Source organism: Fringilla coelebs (assembly GCF_963513975.1).
Source record: "Fringilla coelebs genome assembly, chromosome: 5".
Taxonomy (NCBI): Eukaryota; Metazoa; Chordata; class Aves; order Passeriformes; family Fringillidae; genus Fringilla; species Fringilla coelebs.
Genome location: NC_140033.1, coordinates 13,973,246 through 13,994,137, shown reverse-complemented (window position 1 = coordinate 13,994,137; position 20,892 = coordinate 13,973,246). Strand labels below are relative to the sequence as shown.

The 20,892-nt window shown below is 44.5% G+C and overlaps 1 protein-coding gene across 1 annotated transcript; it reads left to right on the top strand.

Moving 5' to 3' along the window:
* The first annotated feature begins 17,486 nt into the window (after positions 1-17,486).
* CCDC71L (coiled-coil domain containing 71 like) lies at positions 17,487-19,268 on the top strand. The gene has a single exon (XM_084206386.1). The coding sequence runs from the start codon at positions 17,663-17,665 to the stop codon at positions 18,515-18,517; it is 855 nt and encodes a 284-aa protein (XP_084062512.1). The 5' UTR covers positions 17,487-17,662; the 3' UTR covers positions 18,518-19,268.
* The last annotated feature ends 1,624 nt before the right edge of the window (positions 19,269-20,892 follow it).

Genomic DNA, 20,892 nt, shown 5'->3' with positions numbered 1-20,892 from the left:
GCACCATGACTCAGAGTCATGCTACCTCACATATCAGCTGGATACCTGCTACATTAGGTGTGAGAGAAACCTTTAATATCTCCTGTTTCTGAAGTTAAAATATGTCAGTTGGCCAGATCATGTTTTCCAGGGCATGTAGAACATTCACCCCAGGTATGTTGGTCAAGTTAGGCCAGCTTGCCTGCAGCACCTGTGAGGCTGAAAACAGGCAGGGAGTTGAGCTGGATCTCTTTATAGTTGTTCATCTGGCTGTCTGTCAGCGACTGAACAGACATAGCCCACAATAACAATTTCATGAACAACATTCAGAATTTCTTTGATGCATTTCAGAAGCTACTGGAAGTCTTTCTAAATTCACATAATGAGGCAGACATGCAGGAGCCTTGTGTTTCATCCCAGCAGGGAGCAATTGTTCTTCTCTGGGAAGCTGATGTTCTTTCCCAGTATTTTCCCCTTGTGTCTCCAACAACAAAATGTTTTTGCTGAGATGGCGTGATTTTTCTTCTTGAAGTGAGTAACCTAGTCCTGGATAGAGCAGATGCTGCAGTCTTTCCAAAGTGCAACAGTACCCTAAAAGGGTGTGGTAAGTTGTCATGAATAAACATATAGAGATGAGGGGCACATGGGAGGATCCTAGGATGGTATTTCCTTTCTGATTTCAGATGATTTAAAATGCTCCAGATTGGCTTTGGACTCTTCCTGGATTCCATTCAAGAGAAGAAAATAAAATAAATGTGTAGAAGGTCCTGCTACATCCAGAGGAAGAGGACAAGACCCCACCATAGAGGAATTCTTGATATTAGGGATGTGTAACAAACCCAAATGAATGAGTAACTTTGAAGACTGCATTTTGAAAATTCCTCCAGAAGAGTGACTACAAAATGCTACATAGAAGAGCTTGTTTTAGGCACTGAAGTTGCTGGTATTTGGATAGCAGGCACTGCAGGACCTGCCCTGAAGAGTGGCTGCAGATGTGGTGGGAAGTTGGTCCTTATGAATGAGGATCAATGCTACAGAGCTTCCCTAGGGAGGGGTGACCTGCTGGCACAGGACTACATGGTCCCTTGGCTCCAACACCTGTGAATGGGGCTTCTTAGATTTTGATGAAAAAGTGAAGCCCGGAAGAGTTTAGTGACTCAGTCATCTTGACAGGCTGAGCACTGGAGCTGGCAACCATGCTTGGATTCTTACTTTTCATTGCTTTTTGCCTCTGTTTCAAGTGATTGGCATCACAATGATTGTAGGTGAGAGGGACATTTGAAAAGGTGTGGCTGGGAGTTTAGGAGTTAAGTGTTTGCACCCAGGAGGTTACCAATGAGGGGGAGCAACCTAGAAGACCATGTCTTGACTGTTCAGTACATTAATTGACTGCGTATGTTAAAAGCTCAGGAAAGAACAGTGTTGGCTGAGTTAAGTCAGTTTCACCTGGATGATATTTAGAGCAGTGTCCCTCTGCTAAGAGTGAAGGCACATCAAAAGTTGATTGATCTGAAATCCCAGATTTAGCATGTGAGATGCTCTGGTATCAGTGAGGTGAGTATCATGAACTAACCTCACTGAAATTCATGGTAGACAAAATGTATGGAGGCCCATGACAATACAATGCATTCTTAACAAAAGAATTATTTAGGTGATGTGTGGTCCATTGAGGGGTGCCAGAAGAATAAATATATTTTAGGGTTCCATGTAGTTAAGGGTTGAAAAGTGTGGAGCCAAGAACACTGAAGGTCCAGAAAGGATCTGATTTTGTGTTCAGGGAGTGCATGTGCAATGGAGCAGTGTTTGTGTTGGCAGTAATTTCAAAGGAACTTGGCATTATCCTGTTTTCCAGCCTTAATTCCACGAAAGGAGGAGTACAAAAGGCAAGGATTCTTTTCACTAGTGATTAGGGAAGAAACCAGCTCTTTCAGTTTGAGTTAGTCTGATAATCTCATTTAACCAAATTATGTACGTTATGTACGCTCTGGAGTTTGAGATAAGCAAATCCATCACAGGTCCTGCAGCCAGGGAGAAGGGAAGGTCTTGCATTTGATGGTCTTGGAGAAGTATATGTGCAATTTTTTGGCGGTGAAACTTGTTAGGAAACTGAGCACATGGAGGAGGATTCAGATCAGCCTTTGGAGGTGTATCTGTGAGGAGTACACTGGCTGGCATGAACCCACACCTTTCAGCTGACCACAAACCCTCTGTGGCATCACTGTAGCCGAGCTTTTTTACCCAACCTCTCTGACCTGCCATCCCACCCAGAGACACGCGTCTGGCCCCAGTTTTGTGCCGAGGCAATAAGCGGGTGACCTTTCCTGGGCATGTGCCTTGTGCCCGACCCCCGCCGGCCATCCCTGCCCTGCTGCGCTGCCGCAAACGACGGCAGCAGTGGCCGGGCCAAAGGGCACAAAGCCAAGGGGCTCCTACAGACTCTGGCTCTCCGGAGCTACCCGCGGCATTTGCCGCTCACCACGGCTGCGTCACCGGCCGCGGGTGTGACGTCACCGGCCGCGGGTGTGACGTCACCGGCCGCCCGGCCAGCGCCGGCATTGCGTCATGCGCTGGGACAGAGGGACCCTGGTGCTGTGGTGACACCTGCTGGGCCGGCAGGAACATCACCGGGGCTTTGTCCCGGCCGTGAGACAGCGCGGAGGGAAGGGTAAGGAAATATAAAGTATTTGTGTCTTTCTGGAAGAGTTGGTGACAATGATTTTGACTTATCTGCGCTTCAACTATGTGTGTTTCATCCAAAACAAGTGTTAGCACAGCTTTCACATCCCAACAACTCACCATGTAAATTGTGTCATGCAAGCATTTAAATCCAGTTCTGGACAACCAGATCTTGGCAGAGAGGAGAGGGAGGACAGGCTCCGTGGGAGAGCTCAAGGTGCTGTGCCAGAGCTGCATCTCAGCTGCCTAGCGGGTTTTGAGCTGAGGCTTTGACAGAGATGAGCAGACAGCTTAGATTAAGGATCTCACATGGGAGCTGGGGTCTCCAAACACTTTCCAAACTTGCCCTTGCTGGGGGTTACAGCTAGGAGTGCCCAGAAAAACTCACCTGTGCAGGGGTGCCACATGGACCAGTGAAGCTTCTGACCTCTTCAGGACACTAACACCTACACACAAGGGTGGCCTGAAATTGTCCCTGAGGAACATGCATTGCTTGAGAGGGTGGCTGCTGATGCTAGGGCTGGTTCACATGTCCTGTCCTCTATAATCTTCCAGCATGTGAATCTTGACAACTCCCTTGTAATTTCAATTTTTTTCCTGTTGCTGACTTCATTTTCTGCAAAATATTTCCCTTCCTTGTACCCAGCACTAGCCATGCTTTTGTCAAACCTTTTGGTAAGCCCTGCAATATCCCTTCTCTCAGCTCAAATGGCTACATTTGAGGAATGTAACAACTTTATTTCTCCCGCTGTGTGAGGCAGATAACCATCGCAGGCACAAAGCTCTGCATGAGTGATACCAGGAATATTGAGCCAGCCATATGTGTTGCTGGGCATCAGATGGAAGCCTAGCCTTTTTCTTCAAACCATCTGCTTTTGTGCAGCCACCTGTGCTTCACAGCTTCTCAGGTAAAAGTCTTTGAAAACTCTTAAATGAAATCTACTGTCACTGGAGTTATTATACACCACGGGATATCTATGACAGAATATTATCTGCCAGAATATCACCATGTAGCATGGTAAAACTCAGCACCCTCAAAGCACCAGCAGATTGCTGGTGGGATGGCTTCTATTCAAGCTCATAAGATAATAATTATCCTTGGATTTATTGTCACAGGCAAGCACAGTCCAGGACAAATTATTAAATTCAGATGTAAAGATCTCAGTCAAGATATTAGCAAAAGGGATACAGCAAATATTATCAAGTTCAGTAAAAGAAGTCAAATGGTTATGAAACTATTATAAATACTTTTCCAATAAGAAAATGATCAAGTTATACTGTATTCAAAGAAAAGAATGAAAAGCATCCCAGTAGAACTGCATGCTGACTTATGGGAAATGATATTTTAAAAAGGAAAAGCCACACTTTCTGAAGAACAGTATGAACTTAAATTGTATGCAGTCACCCCAATACTTGTTACTTTCATTACTAGGCTTTTCTGGAGCAAATTGAGTTCTTTAAGAAACATCTATCTCTAAGTTGAAAGATAAAATTTTAAAATGTTTGACCTCTATTAATAAGTTTAAAACATATTTAGAATAATACCAACCCCCCCAAAAGCCTCATTGGATTAAAAGACTTTCAGAAATTCTGTGTGGATAGGTAGAAGGATGAGCTGTTCACTTTTGAAGCTGGTGGTGGCACAGCCCCCTCTGCCTCCTATCCTCAGTCAGTGGCAATGGGAGATGCACTGTGTTTGCTAAGTTGCAGATGCTCTTGGCCCTTCACCTGTTAGGAAGAAACCCCAAATACCACTGAGGGCACAATAACTTATTTCTGTCAGGGAGAGCTGGAACTCACTGGGAAACTCAGTGCAAGGAACTGCTGGGAACAGCAAGGAACTCACTTGGTGGAGTAATGATGAAGAAAAGCTTGCTGTAAAGTGTGTTTTCTCTTAGAGAAAAGAAAGAGATGACAATAGAGAGGCTGGTTGTTTGCCTTTAGAAAGAGAACACATCTGCTCTTTGGTTGGAGTGGATGTAACTTGCTGACATGTTCAGCCAAGGACTTTCCTCAAGGGCGTTCTCCTGCCTTCAGTCAGTTCCTGCTGGACACAGGGACAGCACGGGCACATGAGCTGTCCCATGTGGGGAACAGGTCTTACAGTGGCCAGCCACTCTGCAGTGATGGGAGACCAGAGAGCTGGGACAAAGGCAGGAGAGTTCTGCCTGCTACACCAGTGAAGCCAATGACTTCTCTGTTGAGGCTGCCTGTATGACCTCCAAAGTATCTATCAAGAGAAGGAGGAAATCTATGCACAGAGCTGGGATTAAGGCATCAGTTATGTAGAACAGACACCTAGTAAGTAAATGACTCATAGGAACTAGGCAGGGATGTAACAGACAGGGAATATCTTGTGCTCACGACCTTGTGGTGACAAATGATAAGAATTCAGATGAGAACCTTTTAGACTATGGTGAAGGAATATAGCAATGCAATGAAGAAGGTATATTCCCATTCCTTTTCAGTCAGTTGTGTTATTACTGTTTGTCTGATGCTTGTTTTATGACAGGTAGCTTGTTTAGGGTTTGTATAATGGGTTGGCTTTCTTGCACGTGCTCTTACAGCCACCTGTCACATAACCAAATCCTTTCATTAAGTTATAACCTAGACATTATTGGAGTCTTTGCAGGCAGACAGCTAGCCAGCTGCTAACAGCTATCTACAAATATATACACTGCAGTTGTTTGGCATTAACTGAAGCACGGTTTCCCTAAGAGTGGCCTTATTTTCAGAGCAACACTCAGTGTAGGGAGGCTTACTGCGCACAGATGGTCTGGAACACATCTGCCTGTCCTGGCACACAGGATGCCTGATTCCAGGATGTTCCTGTGTTTCCACAGGTAACCAGAGTGAACATCTCTACAGCCCATGGTTGGCCCACATTCTGACAAAAAGTCTTGAGGGAAGTGACAGACATCTATCTCTTCAGAATGGTAGGTCTCTTGTTCTCCCTTTGCTTTGTATTGATAGTGATCTCCATTTGTCTCGGGTGAAATGTGATGAATCTCTCATTACTGACACTTAATATTTTTTCTGCTTGTAGTGGATACAGAAGAATTCCTTTATGTCACCTCAGTACACCCAATGCTTAGAAAATGGAGGAAGAGCACGTGAACGTCAGTGCCTGTAGAAATCCAAGAATGCAATCCAGGACCGTGCACACTATCAGCTTTAGTACAAATTCAGCGCATCTGAAACCAGAATGCCCCTTTTCTCTTTAACTGAAAATTCATGAATTCTCTATAGGCGTTTCAGATCTCACTTAGATAGCATGTGATTACATCCTTCACTTGCTGCAATAGGACAGGACAAGTTGGATGTTTTTCTTAGCCTTATAGATTTCTATTTTCTCATGCTAAACTACTTTGTTCAGCAGGTACCACCTTATATTAACATATTCCCAGTTGAAACTGGTTATGGTAAGATTCTAATTTTCTTCTTTTTTCCCCTTTTCTAATTATAGTCTTTGAGGCCTGCTTATGGGTTACATAAGTGATGACAGGTGTCTTTTTCCAGTATTTTTTTCCTTTTAAAATTAATAAGTGCAAAATTTGTAAACAAAAATCACAAGTTCCTTTATAGGATTTAGTTTTCACATGCCAGAGGGGAACTCTGGGCCTCTGTCTCCACCATGCTTCCCACTCTCAAACTAGGTCACCTTGCTGCAGTATCCTTCAAAACTATAATTTTATTTAGCCTTGTAATGTTAATTATTATTTTCATCATCCCACATACAGCAAGTGCCACTTATGTACCTGGAGGAGGACTAGCATCTCCAGGCTATCCTCTGGGTTTAATCCTGGGGAGACAACCAAGCTTCTCACTAGCACATACAGGCCAAGGCCTGATCCTGTGGTAGGATTTCTTTTAATAGTACTTGTTAAATTATTTTTAACCATGAATTTGTCTAATTATTCTTTGGATCATGTAAGCTTTTGAAACCCATGGTATCTTGCAATTACTTCCACAGCTCAATTATGTACTGCATAGAGAGTGTCTGTTGTTTGCCACCTGAGAATTCGATTTTTCGCTTTCTAGATCTTGTATTACAAGAAAGAGCAGACAATCATTCCCCATTTTTCTTCCTGTAAGCATGTTTTTCAAGGCTAGAAGTCTAAGCACTCAATCCTTGTACAGAATTGTTTCTTTACTATGCTAAATTGTTTCTTTACCATGTTAAATATCATACTCACAACTTTTCTAGGTCTAGGTAGAGAGAAATGGCATGGTTTGGTGGCAGGTGAAAGAAAACTAAAAAGGGGACAAAGAAGAAAATGAAAATGGATTGAAAGCAGAAGGAACCGCATGAGAGAGGAACATTATAGGGACAGGAAATGAAAGATGAATGGTGGTTGTTTGGGTTAAAAAATGAGGCATTAGCTTGACAGAGAGAAGTAGTAGCTGAAAAGGGTAGTGATGCACATAATGAAATAAGGATGACCCCAACAGGAATGGTGGGATCAATTTCTTCATGATGATTTGTGGAGGTAGCTGTACTAAAGTTTTGGGTGCAGCAGTAGTTCCAGTCAGTGTCTCTTCCCAAAAATAATGAGGTGAAACTTTAGAAGTTGGTGATTCTCACACTGTTGATGGGGGGAGGGAGGGACAGGATTTGAGTGCTGCAGCCATAGTGGTGCTGGTTCTTCTTTTTTCTGCCTCTCTTTACCTGGGTGTTAGAGGAGAAGAACATACAGAAGGCAGCTCGGAGCACAACTTACTCATTCAAAGTACCTGGCCTACAGGGCAAAACCAAGAGCATGACACCAATTCTACAGCTGGCCACCTTCATTCTATTCAGACTATTTATTCAGTGCTTCTTCCAGCTCAAAAAAATTTGGCTGTTTGAGTCCAGCTCACCTTCTTTGCTGGTAAGAGCTGTTGCAAAGGAAAGGAAGAGAGTGGGCCTGCCTCTCCTTCCCTTGGAGCTGCTTTTAAGTTAAAACTCTTCTGCCTGCAGCTGAGTCTGCGCTTCCTCTCAAACCTTCTTCTTCCGACCTGGACTGTGCCACCCTGGTTTGACTTGACTTCCTGGCTTGGCCTCAGCCCTGATTCATCATGACAGACCTCCTGGCTGATCAGTGGCCTGAGGCTGGCCCTGATCACTGCTTCCAGACCTGCTCCTGATCTGGACTCACCAACACAACTTCCTGACACCCGTGGGTGAGGCAGTACTCCTGCCTGTGTTGTAACCCTCAGCTCCTGTGGTCTGTGCCTTCCCTGGTGGACCAGCCTGACTGTGCTGCTCCCAGTATTGTTCCTGTCACCTTACAGAGCTCTGCATTTCAAATGCAGGAACTGTTGGGCTTGGTGAAGTGTATCTCCATGTCAGCTAAGCCTGGACAGGAAAGAGGGGTTTTGCCCTGAAGATATTTTCAAAACTCCAGAACACTTTATCCTGCCATAGATGTCAGAATTTTCAGAATAGTTATTTTGGTGAAAAAATTAAAGCAAGCAACAGCTCAGAACTTACAACACTTTTGGGAGACTATGGCTCATGTTTTTCTACGGAAGTCAGTAGTGTTAATGAATTACACTAAAGGAATCCTACACTGCATTAGCCATAGTTTGAGACAACTGGGTTGAGTGATATTGAGAGAGTTGAAGACAAGCATGGATGTGCCAGATAACCAGTAGCTCTATATCCAAATGGTTTCCCAATGAAAATTCTTTAACCTAGTTTCACTAGCTTTGTTCATCTTTAATATCAGCACATGAAGTACTGCTGAAAATAATACCTTTTTACCAGCAGTAACTAAATGGTGCATCTTTGGATCAGAACCTGGGGATGCTGTTGGAAGTGGAAGTAACTAGGGATTTGATTCCAAATATGAAGTGGTGAGTAACTTATAGGAAAGCTAATGTACTGGAAGATAGCCCATAAGGAGGGGGGGAGGCTGCATAGGAGTTAAACTGACTTAACAATGACTTGTCACATTTCCCCACTTCTGCTCTAGATGTCACATAACTGTAGGTTAACTTAAAGAAGAGGTTGGTGTAATCAAATTATAATTTTTGACTGAAAATATATCTACAACTGTGACCGATTTAATTTCAGTGTAATCAAGATTCCAAGAGGATTCCTATCTAAACTAAGCATAACATTTTTCTGAAATCAGTGGAGATAAGTGGGTGAAATGCCCATATCCATGCTGACAGATAGCCTACATTAGACTTCAGTGATATAAAATATGTCTGATTCAATTTGCCATCAGGTGAAGCATTTTCTTGCAATCCACTTGTCATCCTCTGTTAATATTTTAATCCCTATCTAATCTTTCCACTTCTGTATGGAAAACTGGAAAACTCTCCATCTACACGTGGTTAAACCTCTCCTGGCACCACAACAGTCTGCTAGGAAATGCCTGTCACTGGGGAAAGTCATTCTACAGTCTCTGCGTTGGTGAGCTGGACTTTTTTATTGTTGTTCTTTTTGTTTTGCCGTTGGTTCAAATTATATGCAAATAGAGATTATGCCTGGCAACCATTTCCAGCAACGGTTTATTATCAATAATTCTTACATCAGTCCTGGAGTCTCATCCTTTCAGTTTTCTCTATTGTTTTTAATTTATTTTTAATTTGCTATTGTATGTGGCCTGTACATAACAAGATCTACATCTTATCCACTTTGTATCTAAATAGTTTAATTCTACAAACATTGTGGGATAAAGCAGAACACACAGCAAGCAAAGCAAACTTGTGTTGCAGGATATTGTACTGTATTAGTCAGCGGGAGGAAGTGGTGATTTTGGAAATACCATCTTGTATTGGGAGGAAGCAAATGGGCAGGAATTTCAGTGATTCAGCTTTCAGACAGGGAGGGACAACCAGGAAGAATCCGGATTAGGAAGAAGCTAGAAAAGGAATGGAGAATATAAAGAATATGAAAAAGAAGATTATTCCGGTGCATGTAATGTTGGGGATAAATGTGGTATTTCTTTGACATGACACATCCAATCCATTGCTACAGACCAGAGACACCAGTCTTTGTTTCAGACAAAACCTGAGGTTAGCCTCTGGCATCTTCATTTACACTTCTAAATAATGATCACTTTTTCCAAAGTGATGGGCCATTTGCAGTTCTCACTGCCTGCAAGGGAAAAATGAATGGCTCAGGCCATGAATTGCAAATGCCGAGCACTAAGCAGCTCCCTCCAGACAATGCACTGGGACTTTAACTTTGAGTTCCCAGTGTTGAAAGCTCACGACTCAAAATGCAGATGTAAGAGAATGCTAATAGACAGTGAAAATTCTGGCTTAATTATATGGCTTTAATTAAACCAATAGTAACCCGTATGTGGATTCTCTTAAATGGGAGCAACAATGGCTCACTGAGCTGTATAAACTAAACCAAACAAGCTGGAGTAAGTGACCACACTAGGGCTTACCATGGGTTTAATTAAGTCAGTAAAAGATTGAACCACTAGCGTTTCTTATTTCTTCTTTGAAAGGAGGAGCCTTCCAAAGATAGCTGAGGGAAATGGGGATTATATATAGATGATTTGTTAACTTCGACTACTTTTTGACTTTACAATGAAAATTTGGGTCACTTGTATATTTTGGAAAATATTTAATTAAATTGCTGGTTGATAACGTCTGTATATGTCTCTGTGACAACAAACACATTAAAACATCACTACATTTCTGAAAGATAATCTTAAAATTCTGCTAAATAAGCTACTCATCCACCTGGAGCCATTGCAGGTTCGCCGAGGATGAATGAACTCGCCTCTTTTGTGGAGAGCCTTTATAATAATGCAGATCATGTGCAGGGTCAGAACCTCAGCTAGTATCTGTCGTTGTGCCTGTATTAAAATGAAGGGTATCTATAGCTACAGAGAATCTTTGATTTTAAAATGTGCAATCTAAAAGCCCGGTTCTCAAGATATTATCGATCTATTTTTATTCTTTCTTTGTAGCAATGTTACCGAAAATGGTCAAAATAATTAACGTCTTCAGATGATCCAGTTTTGATATTTATTGTGTGCTGGCATGAATTCACAAGAATTTTAAAATTATTATAAGAAATACCGTGAACCAAGTGCTATGGAACTATAAATAATTAGAATATTTGGGGAAATTTATATAAATCACACTTGAGGCGTTTTGAACTGAATCTACGTTGAATAACATTAAAAATACTTTCAAGGAAAATAAAATGATACCGCCAAAACTAATATGGCAGACTTCTAGCAGGTGTAAGTCGGGGCGGGATCTCAGTGCAGTGAAGATATTCAGTGTGATGGGAGGTGAGGCGGCAAACTCCGCGCTCGCTCCGCCGGGTCTGCGCCGGCTCCCAGCGCCGCATGCCCACCGCAGGGGCCACCGAAGCCCCCCGCGGCGGGGACAGAGGGCCCTTCCAGGAGTAAGGGAGCTGGGCGGAGATAAGCCTTCCAGGCTTTTGAAGCCCATGCCTAACTCGGAGAACAAAAGAGCGATTCAAAAGGAGGTGTTAATGCTAACAGCTAAATCTACATAATAATTGGCTGCTTGCAACTTTCACTGAAACAGAGAGATCAAGACCTTTTCCACCTAAAGTGTCTAAAGCTCTCTCTCCTCTGCCCTGTGAAAGTGCCTGTGAAGACGACATGAAAAAATAAAAAAAAACCGGGTTCTGTCTCTTTCCATTAAAACAAACACAGCGGGCAGTAGGTTTTGCAAGATTCATTTGGACAAAGAGAACAAATAAGAACGAGCCTAAGACGTAGTCCAATGACACAGTAAAGCTGCTGTAACTATTTAATAAAGCCATATCCATATGACATACAAGTATATATATCAACTCCCTCACCCTAATTCACTCAAACCATTTTCTCCATGGACTTTATGCTGGATCACGTATTGTGTGCTCCCTAGGCCGGCGTAAAACATGAATCCAATATAAACATTGCATTGTATCCTGTGGCAAGTTCAACCAAAAAAAAAAAAAAAATCAATTGTGACTCTCTCTGTTCTGGAGTGAATTTGTCTTATCAGCTCATCTGGTAATGCACAAATCTGGTAGGAAGGAAAATGGCAGCACAGGCCGAAGGGTATCACAAAAAGAATTCATTAATTGACACACTCAGCCACATGGTATCAAGAAATAAGATTTAATTAATAAGGTTTTAAAATAATTGGTAGTAGGCTTTAAAAATTGTCTGGTTTGAGACATGAGAATGAAATTCACACTTGTTTTAACAGTGATGGGACTTTAGAGTGCCTCGGGAAACAATGTAATCAATAGTACAAAATGACATGATCTGTCATGTGCGAGAACCATGTTCTTGAGCAACATATTTCTTATGCTGGAATTATATCCAAGAATCTGAGGAAGGTTGGGGAAAGAATGTGAGAATGATGCAAACACTGATAGTTACTTCCCCAGTTACATTCCTTCCTTCCTTCCTTCCTTCCTTCCTTCCTTCCTTCCTTCCTTCCTTCCTTCCTTCCTTCCTTCCTTCCTTCCTTCCTTCCTTCCTTCCTTCCTTCCTTCCTTCCTTCCTTCCTTCCTTCCTTCCTTCCTTCCTTCCTTCCTTCCTTCCTTCCTTCCTTCCTTCCTTCCTTCCTTCCTTCCTTCCTTCCTTCCTTCCTTCCTTCCTTCCTTCCTTCCTTCCTTCCTTCCTTCCTTCCTTCCTTCCTTCCTTCCTTCCTTCCTTCCTTCCTTCCTTCCTTCCTTCCTTCCTTCCTTCCTTCCTTCCTTCCTTCCTTCCTTCCTTCCTTCCTTCCTTCCTTCCTTCCTTCCTTCCTTCCTTCCTTCCTTCCTTCCTTCCTTCCTTCCTTCCTTCCTTCCTTCCTTCCTTCCTTCCTTCCTTCCTTCCTTCCTTCCTTCCTTCCTTCCTTCCTTCCTTCCTTCCTTCCTTCCTTCCTTCCTTCCTTCCTTCCTTCCTTCCTTCCTTCCTTCCTTCCTTCCTTCCTTCCTTCCTTCCTTCCTTCCTTCCTTCCTTCCTTCCTTCCTTCCTTCCTTCCTTCCTTCCTTCCTTCCTTCCTTCCTTCCTTCCTTCCTTCCTTCCTTCCTTCCTTCCTTCCTTCCTTCCTTCCTTCCTTCCTTCCTTCCTTCCTTCCTTCCTTCCTTCCTTCCTTCCTTCCTTCCTTCCTTCCTTCCTTCCTTCCTTCCTTCCTTCCTTCCTTCCTTCCTTCCTTCCTTCCTTCCTTCCTTCCTTCCTTCCTTCCTTCCTTCCTTCCTTCCTTCCTTCCTTCCTTCCTTCCTTCCTTCCTTCCTTCCTTCCTTCCTTCCTTCCTTCCTTCCTTCCTTCCTTTCCTAGCCTTTGGCTTACAGCCTTTCTGATCCCACAGTTTTCATGTACAAGAGCTATTGATGGATATTTTCTTCCAATCATGTCTAATACTTTTGAATAGTGTGCTCTCTAATGACTGTAAATGTACTGGGGTATATTTTTCCATTTTGGGATCCACAGCTTTGCCAAAAAACGAGCTCCACAAACTAATTATGAGTCATATGGGGGGAAATACCACCCCCCCCCCCGCCAAAAAAAACCCAAAAAACCAAACACAAAAAACCAACAAACCAACACATGCCTTTTTGGTAATTTAAAATTTTCTGCTTTATAGCTTCATGTTCTTCCCTGTCATTCTTGGATTATGAAAACTAAGACATAATAATTTCTTATCTGCTTTCTTCATACTATGACAATTTTATAAACCTTTATCATATTCTTCTTCAGCCATCTGTTTTTTCAAGCTGAAGTCTTAGCCTATTTAATCTCTTTTCATAGAGAAGCTGTTCCATATTTCTGCTCATGCTGGTTGCCCTTCTTTGTATCATTACTGTTTTCTTTTCGAGATGGTAAGACTAGAAATGCACAGTATTCAAGATTTGTGGAGGCACAATGGACTCACACTCAACAGAATGCTGTCTTCTGGGTTTTTTTCTATCCCTTTCATAGTGATTCCTAACACCCTTTCCTTTATTACTGCAGCTGTGATTTCTACAGACAGTGATTCCACAATTTTTTCCTCCCTTATAACTGATTGAGAAATAATTATTGTAAATTATTTGCTTTTTTCTCTCTTTGAAAGTATTTTCAGAAATTTTACCAATACTTGTCTGGGCATTTCTCAGGCCTAGGAATTTAATGACTATTGGGTACCATGTGAAATTTAGCTGTGAATGGAATGTGGAGTCATTCTTGCATCACCACACAAACTTTCCTGAAAATATGCTAAAGGCATTTGGGAACCAAATCAACTGAAGCAGGCTGCCAGTTAATGCAACCTCTCAAGAGCAAAAGTAAAGATACTAGAAAAGAGTATTTATCTTTGAAGACATTGGGCAGTAAGATAGCTCTTGCTAACCTGGGTAGACGAGCTTGAGTATGTTGAAGGAAAGGTCCTGTCAGCAGAAGTGATGTGACTTAATATCCAGGATTTAAGAGCTCATCAGCAAGACTCAAAACTGTGTGATCATTTGATTGTTAGCACTTAAAATAATTAGCAGTTATCAGTGGGATTTTTTGGTACCAGGCAGGCAACATTAAAGAAAATAAAGGTCTCTATTGTGCAGCAGTTAGCGTACCACTTTCTCAATTGATACTTTGTTCTTCCTTCTTGAGAATTCAATACAGAAAAGAAATTCTAACAAATAATTGGAAACAAAGATTACAGGTTTGTTTTTTTTTTACTCTTCTCTGTTCCATGTGGACATTTCCTGTATTTTTAGAATAATGATTGTTAGAAGATCTACAGAAATTAAGTCTATACATCTTAGTCAAGCCATTTTGAGCCACTTCTTCATTTTATTCATTTATTAAGGAAAGGCAATATTTACTTACATAACTCAAGAGTACTGTGAGTGATAATTAATGCTTACAAGAAGTAGTACGGTTGAAATGAAGAGCTATGCACTTCCAAAGGATTATTAATTTTATTATTAGTGTTATTACTGTACTGAGCTATTGGAAATTACTAAAAGATAGGCAATTACCATGGATTTTCTTGAGATTACTTTGTAGGGTATTAAAAGAAGAGTGTTACACTGCAGAAAACTCATAATGAAGTTGTAAAAGTGAGATTACATCCCATGCCTTAAAAGGGTATTGTCCACGCATTAAGCTACAAAGTAAAAATAATGAATAAATACTACATGATAAAAAGTGCTGATCTTTCTTTTCACTTGCAGTTCTAGTGACTCATTTACTGCTTGCTTGAGAAGCTTTCCCCCCACCTCAATGATTTTTGAGTCATATGCCAGAAATGTTTGTAATTTTGGGAAAATGTTATGGTCAATGGGCAACTGGGTTTCTGCAGATTAACGAGGGCCCACTTGTCAGCTGAGCTGCTGAATTATAGCTGCCTCCACCGAGAATGTGAGCCCAGGGCAGCTTCTGTGGTCCAGCAGATGATGAACCTCTCCTAAGCCATGGTGACCCCATAGCCAGAGTGTGACCAACAGCAGCACAGCTGGGTCAGGAGATGCCTATCCCTGGTGCTGCCAGCTCCGAGCTCTTGTCCTCTGCTCTGTAGGAGACCTCCTTCAGTTAAATCAATCTGGCTACATGACTGCATGCTAAAGTTCACTGTGAAATGGATTCCATTAAAAACGGCTCTAACGCCATCATTTTGGGAAAGGTTTCTTTTTTAAAAATGGGTCATTTACAAAGCTGGTTTAGAATATGGCTGTACCTCGAGACTGTCCCCATGAAGATTTAAAATAGCTTTTTTAATATCCACTTTAAATGGCTATTTGGATTAATATTCTTGAGTTTCCCACGAACACAAGTTGAATTATCCTGTGAAGAAAATTAATTCATTTCTACTGGCAGTAAGGAATAATTTCTTATGCAGAATTTCTGCCTCTTACTTGACTGGATTTCTAGACATTCCAATTTAGGTTCTTGATGAGTTGAGAATAAAAGATTTCCCTATTCTAATCTGAAAGATTAATTACAGAACAAAGACTGTCTATGAAGAAAAATGTTATTCCTCTTCCTTTACCCATGCTGAGAGAAAGTAATTAGTTAGGGGTCTAATCAAACTCCAAATAGGATTTGTACAGTAGGTTAAACCACCTCTGCCTTTGCTGGCACCTTGCTGTTCTGCATGGTGGAAAGAGCTCTGGTATAATTGCAGCAATCCAGGAACATAACAAGACACTCTGCGTGTGACAGCAAGCTGAAGTACTGGAAAGCATGATCCAGAGGGACATGGAACTTCACAACAGCTGACAAAACTGTGCTGCAAAATCTGCAAGTGTAGCAGTGCCATGCAGGTAATGCCTTGCTGTGGACTGGGCAAGGTGGTGACTCTCACAATGGGCTCAACCAACCCAAGTTTTTACTGCTTCATTTGGGATATGCTTTGGTGGGATATGAAGTCAATCCCAATGATGCAGTAAGTATCTCAGTGTTGACAGAAAGCAGCTTGGGAGAAAAGGATCTGGGGTCTTGGTGGATACCAGGCTAAACAAGAGCTAGCAACATGCCCTTGTCACAAGGAAGGTGAATATTATCTTGGGCTGCACTAGGCAAAGTGTTGCCTGCAGCTTGAGAGAGAGATCCTCCCCCTTAATTCAGCGCTGGTGAGGCCACACCTGGAGCACTGTCCAGCTCTGGGTTCCTCAGTACAAGAGACACATGGATACACTGGAGAGAGTCCAACAAAGGGCTGCAAAGATTAAGAGGCTGAAGCACCTCTGCTGTAAGGAAAGGCTGAGTGAGCTGGGACTGTTCAGCCTGGAAAAGAGGAGGCTCAGGGGGATCTCATCAGGTAATACAGATACCTGAAGGGAGGGTGCAGGGAGGACAGAGCCATGCTCTCCTCAGCAGTGCCCAGTGACAGGACTAGAGGCCATGGGCACAAACTGAAACACAGGAGGTTCCCTCTGAACACCAGGAAACACCTTTTCACTCTGAAGGTAGCTGAGCACTGGCACAGGCTGTCCAGAGAGGTTGGAAGCATTCATAAAGATCAAGTCCAACTGTGCTCCTCACCGTCATAACTAAAGCTAAACCATATAATGAAGAGTGTCATTGAGATGCTCATTGAACTCTGTCAGGGTTGGTGCTGTGACCATTTCAGCAGGGAGCCAGTTCACTGACTGACCACCCTCTCAGAGAACTTTTTCCTAATATCAAATCTGAGCTTCCTGTCAAACAGTTTCATTCTGATTTGTCATGTCCTATCAGTGGTCAGCTGAGAGAGGAGCCTCCATCCTTGGAGATATTCAAAATCCATCCAGATACAGTCTTGGGTAACCTGGTTTAGGCGGCTATAATTGAGCACAGAGGTTGGACAAGATACCTCTAGAGGTTCCTTCTAACTCCAACTGTTCTGCAATTCCATGACTTATGATGCTGTTGACTGACCAACCTACAGGTTCATGCTGAAAAACTTCTCTGCAACAGGATGATATTTAGTATCACGGAAAGCACTTCACTGTATCATGTCTGCTGGCACATTTTTATTTGACTCAGTTCTCTCATGGCTGCTCCTTGGGGGAGTTTGCCCATCGAAGTATCCAACCAAACCCTTACTCCAAGACATTTCACACTACAAGCCACCTTTATCCACCGCCCTGTGAGGATCCTCACCTCTCAGCGAGGCGCGACGCGGACACGCGCTCTCGCCGCCATGCGGGGGCCTCGCCCTGAGGGAAGGGGTCACCCTCTGCAGACGCGGGGACCGCGGCGCGGTGTCGCGCCGGGGGCCGGGCTGCTGGACCCCGCCGGACACCGCTCCGGGGGCGGGGGGTTATTGGGGCAGGGGGCTCCGGGGTCAGGGGGGCTCCGGGGACAGGGGGGGCTCCGGCCCCCCGCCCTCACGGCCGCCGCCCCCGGCGGGGCGGGGCCCGGCTCGTCCGACGCGTTTCGAACGGGCCAACGGGCGGCGCAGGGGGGGCGGGCGCGCGCAGGCCCCGCCCGGGACTTTAAAGCGCCATTTTGTGCTGGGCGCAGGACATCGATCGCTGCTCACACCCGGCGGGCGCCCGGCGGCGGCCGGAGCCTGCCTTCGGCGCTGCCTCCGCTCTGCCTTCTCGGCGTCTGTCCCGCCACCGCGTCCCGCTGCCTCCATGACCCGCAGTAGGAAGCAGGCGGCGCTGGAGAGAGGAGCCGGGAAGATGAACACAGAGGCGGGGAGCGCCGCGGCGGCGGCCGCGGGAGCCCGGGCGGCAACGGCAGCAGGGGCAGGGGCAGCCGGCGGCGAACCGGCGGCCGCCGCCTGGGGGCTGGAGGGGGAGGCGGAGAAAGTTGTGTACTCGCGCTCGCAGGTCTCCTTCGCCGGCACCAAGGCGCTGGGCGACGCCCTCAGGCTCTTCATGCCCAAGTCCACGGAGTTCATGAGCTCCGACTCGGAGCTGTGGAACTTCCTCTGCAGCCTCAAGCACGAGTTCTCCCCGGTCATCCTCCGCAGTAAGGACGTCTACGGATACTCCTCCTGCCGCGCCGTCGTCCCCGACCCGCCGCCGCCCTCGGAGCGGCCCCGCCGCCGCGCCGGCAAGCGGCGCTTCCCGGCCGCCGACGCCAAGCGCCGGGCCGGGGCGGCGGGCGGCAGCGCCAAGCGGCGGCGGCGGCGGCGGCGCCGCAGGAGGGAGCGGGGCAAGCAGCGGCCCGCGGCCGGTGGCCCCCGCGCCCAGGAGGAGGAGGAGGAGGCGGCGGCGAAGGCGCCTGAGCCGTCGGGCCAGCAGGCGGACAGCGAGCAGGGCAGCCCGGCGGCGGCCGCCTGGGAGCCGTTCGGCGGCAAGTCGCTGGAGGAGATCTGGAAGGCGGCCACCCCTCGCCTCACCACGTTCCCCACCATCCGTGTGCGGGGCAGCATGTGGAGCCAGCGGAGCCTGGCGGCGGCGCGGCGGCGCGCGCAGCGGATCCTCGGCGTGGACCTGTCCCCCGTGGTGCGGGTGCGCCGCTTCCCCGTGGCACCGTCCTGAGCCTGCGGGGGCTCCGCTCCCCGCGCCTCACCTTGGCCGCGGTGCGGACAAAGAGACCGGTATCAGTCACCTGTTTACATTGCTTTTGTCTGGATCGTGTTCTGCTGCTGCACTTTATGGGCCGCTCGGGCGGCGCCGGGCCCCCCGCCGCACGGGGGGCGGCCTGCCGGGCCCCGGCCTCGCCCCGAGGTGGGACCTCCTGACAGGTATCACGCGTGGGGACCAAGTTCCACTTCCACTTTTTTTTTCTCTCCCATTGGGCTACCTCACTGGTCCAGAAGTCCACCCAAGAAGTTATTTTCCAAAGGAACTTACTTTCATGCTTGTATAATAAAGCACCATCTGATTCTTGCTATTTTTTTTTCCTTTCCCCCCTTCCCCTTTTCCGATGGATTATGTATGCTTTGTGGTGTTGCACTAGTATGTGCTCAGGGTATTTTGAATCCCAAGCATTCCCAAGTTTCAGTTTACTCTGATAAAGGATGCGTAAAGAATGGAGGTTCAGGACTTGTGGCTGTTCTTGATGGTGCAAAAACTTTTTAAATTTTAATTTCATGAGTTTAGTGATATATAAAGATGTATCGCGCAGTACAATTGTTACACTTTTGTATCTAAAGTCATTTTTAAAGTTTTCTAGTTGAACTAAGTATTTGTTTCTATGGAGCACCTAAAGATAGAATCATCCTGATATTTTATAACCCTGTTTGCTTTAGGGAAGCTCATTTGGTCAACCTAAGTGAACTTAATAAAAGTCAAAGAACAAATGGTGTTTCAGTTCAATGAAACTGCACAGGGATGGGTTCCTGGTGAAGTACACCACCGCTGAGGTGCTCTGTGTCACTGAGCTCTGGCTTTGAGAAGAATGTAACTGCTCATCAAAGCAATATATAGGTGTCTGGAGGTTAACTATGATCCAGCATTGGTACTGGAGTACAGCCCTGAGGAGCTTGCATGACACAAACATGTCACTGAAGTGCCTCTCTCTGCAGAAAGAGTAAGACTTGATATCTGGTCACTCGATAACAAACTAACACTTGTTGTCCTGTGGTTGTGAGATGGTTAATGATGGATAATAGTGTTTAATATAATTACTTGCACGTAATTATTTTTATAAACCTTTCATGGGTTCCACAGTGGACTGATGAAAAATTCATTTTGTAGCTTGATTATTTTGACTGAAAAATATAATGTAGTCATTATATATGATAGGCAGTCTCTCTTTAAACTGATTTATTAAAGGTTTTTTTAGCTCTTGTGCTTTACAGTTGGTGTGTGAGGAGCAAAGGTGTGTGTGAGGGAGAAAGTGATTGATTATTCTCTTTTTGCATCAATTTTTTTATGCTTGCAAGAGGGTTAAGAAATGCTGGGTAATATGGGTAATAAGCTTATGTTCCAACTATCCTGGCAGATGGGACTAACCAGTTTTCATGGTGGAATGAACAACTTCACAACTTGCTTGTAGAATCATTTGGCGATTTAAAATTTCTGATGTCTCTTGACTCCTTGTCGCCTGCCTTCAACAAAGGCAGTGAGACATCTTGATGATGTAGGGGCTGCTTGTAAGAACTTGCTAGTATTAACATAAAGCAGCCAGTTTCTTCTAAAATCCTGTATATTTTGTTGGTTTTTTTCTTACTTAGTGAAACTGCAAACTCCTTGTTCTTCCAAACAAATGCTTAATCTATTCTACATCCATTGGGCTTTTGAAATTGTTTGCATAACGTTAGACTGTCTGCTGATGGCTGCAGTAGTGCCACGTTGCATTTCAGAAGTGAATTAAATGAAAGTTCAAGGGTGCATGTTGTTGTGCTGTTACTCTGGGTGTAATACCTGCTTAACTGTAAAAGCAAATTGGGTTGATTTAAAACCCAGTAAGGCAAGCTGCAGAGTTACCAGGTGCTGAGGCTCCAGGTATTTAAATTTTGAAATTCTACTGCAGAAGCACAAGAGTGTTGTTACTAGTTCTTAAAGTGTATAGGTGATTTCAGTGCTCCTATTGTCAGGTTGAGGGGTTTTTTTAGAATTATTTTTAATTCTGTCGAAAGATGATAAAATTAAGGATTTGACTTGCGCAGATTCTTAACTCCTTAACAGGCGCAGGACAGGCTATATCAGATTTCAAAGGTGAGAGTTAAGGCTGCTAGAAGTATCATATGGGAGACACTGTATTGAATTTGTGCTGCCTTGTTTGGAGGCATATCCTGAAATGTTCTGTATAAGAACAAGATATAGTGAAGTAACTTATTACTGTTGAGTGGCTCTTGCTCTGGGGGCTCTATGAGTAAGATTTGCTGATTTTTCTCTTGCTTGTGCTTGGACTTCTTGGTTTGGAAGTGGGAGCTTTATTGGGGGTATAGTGTGTTTTGCTGATATCC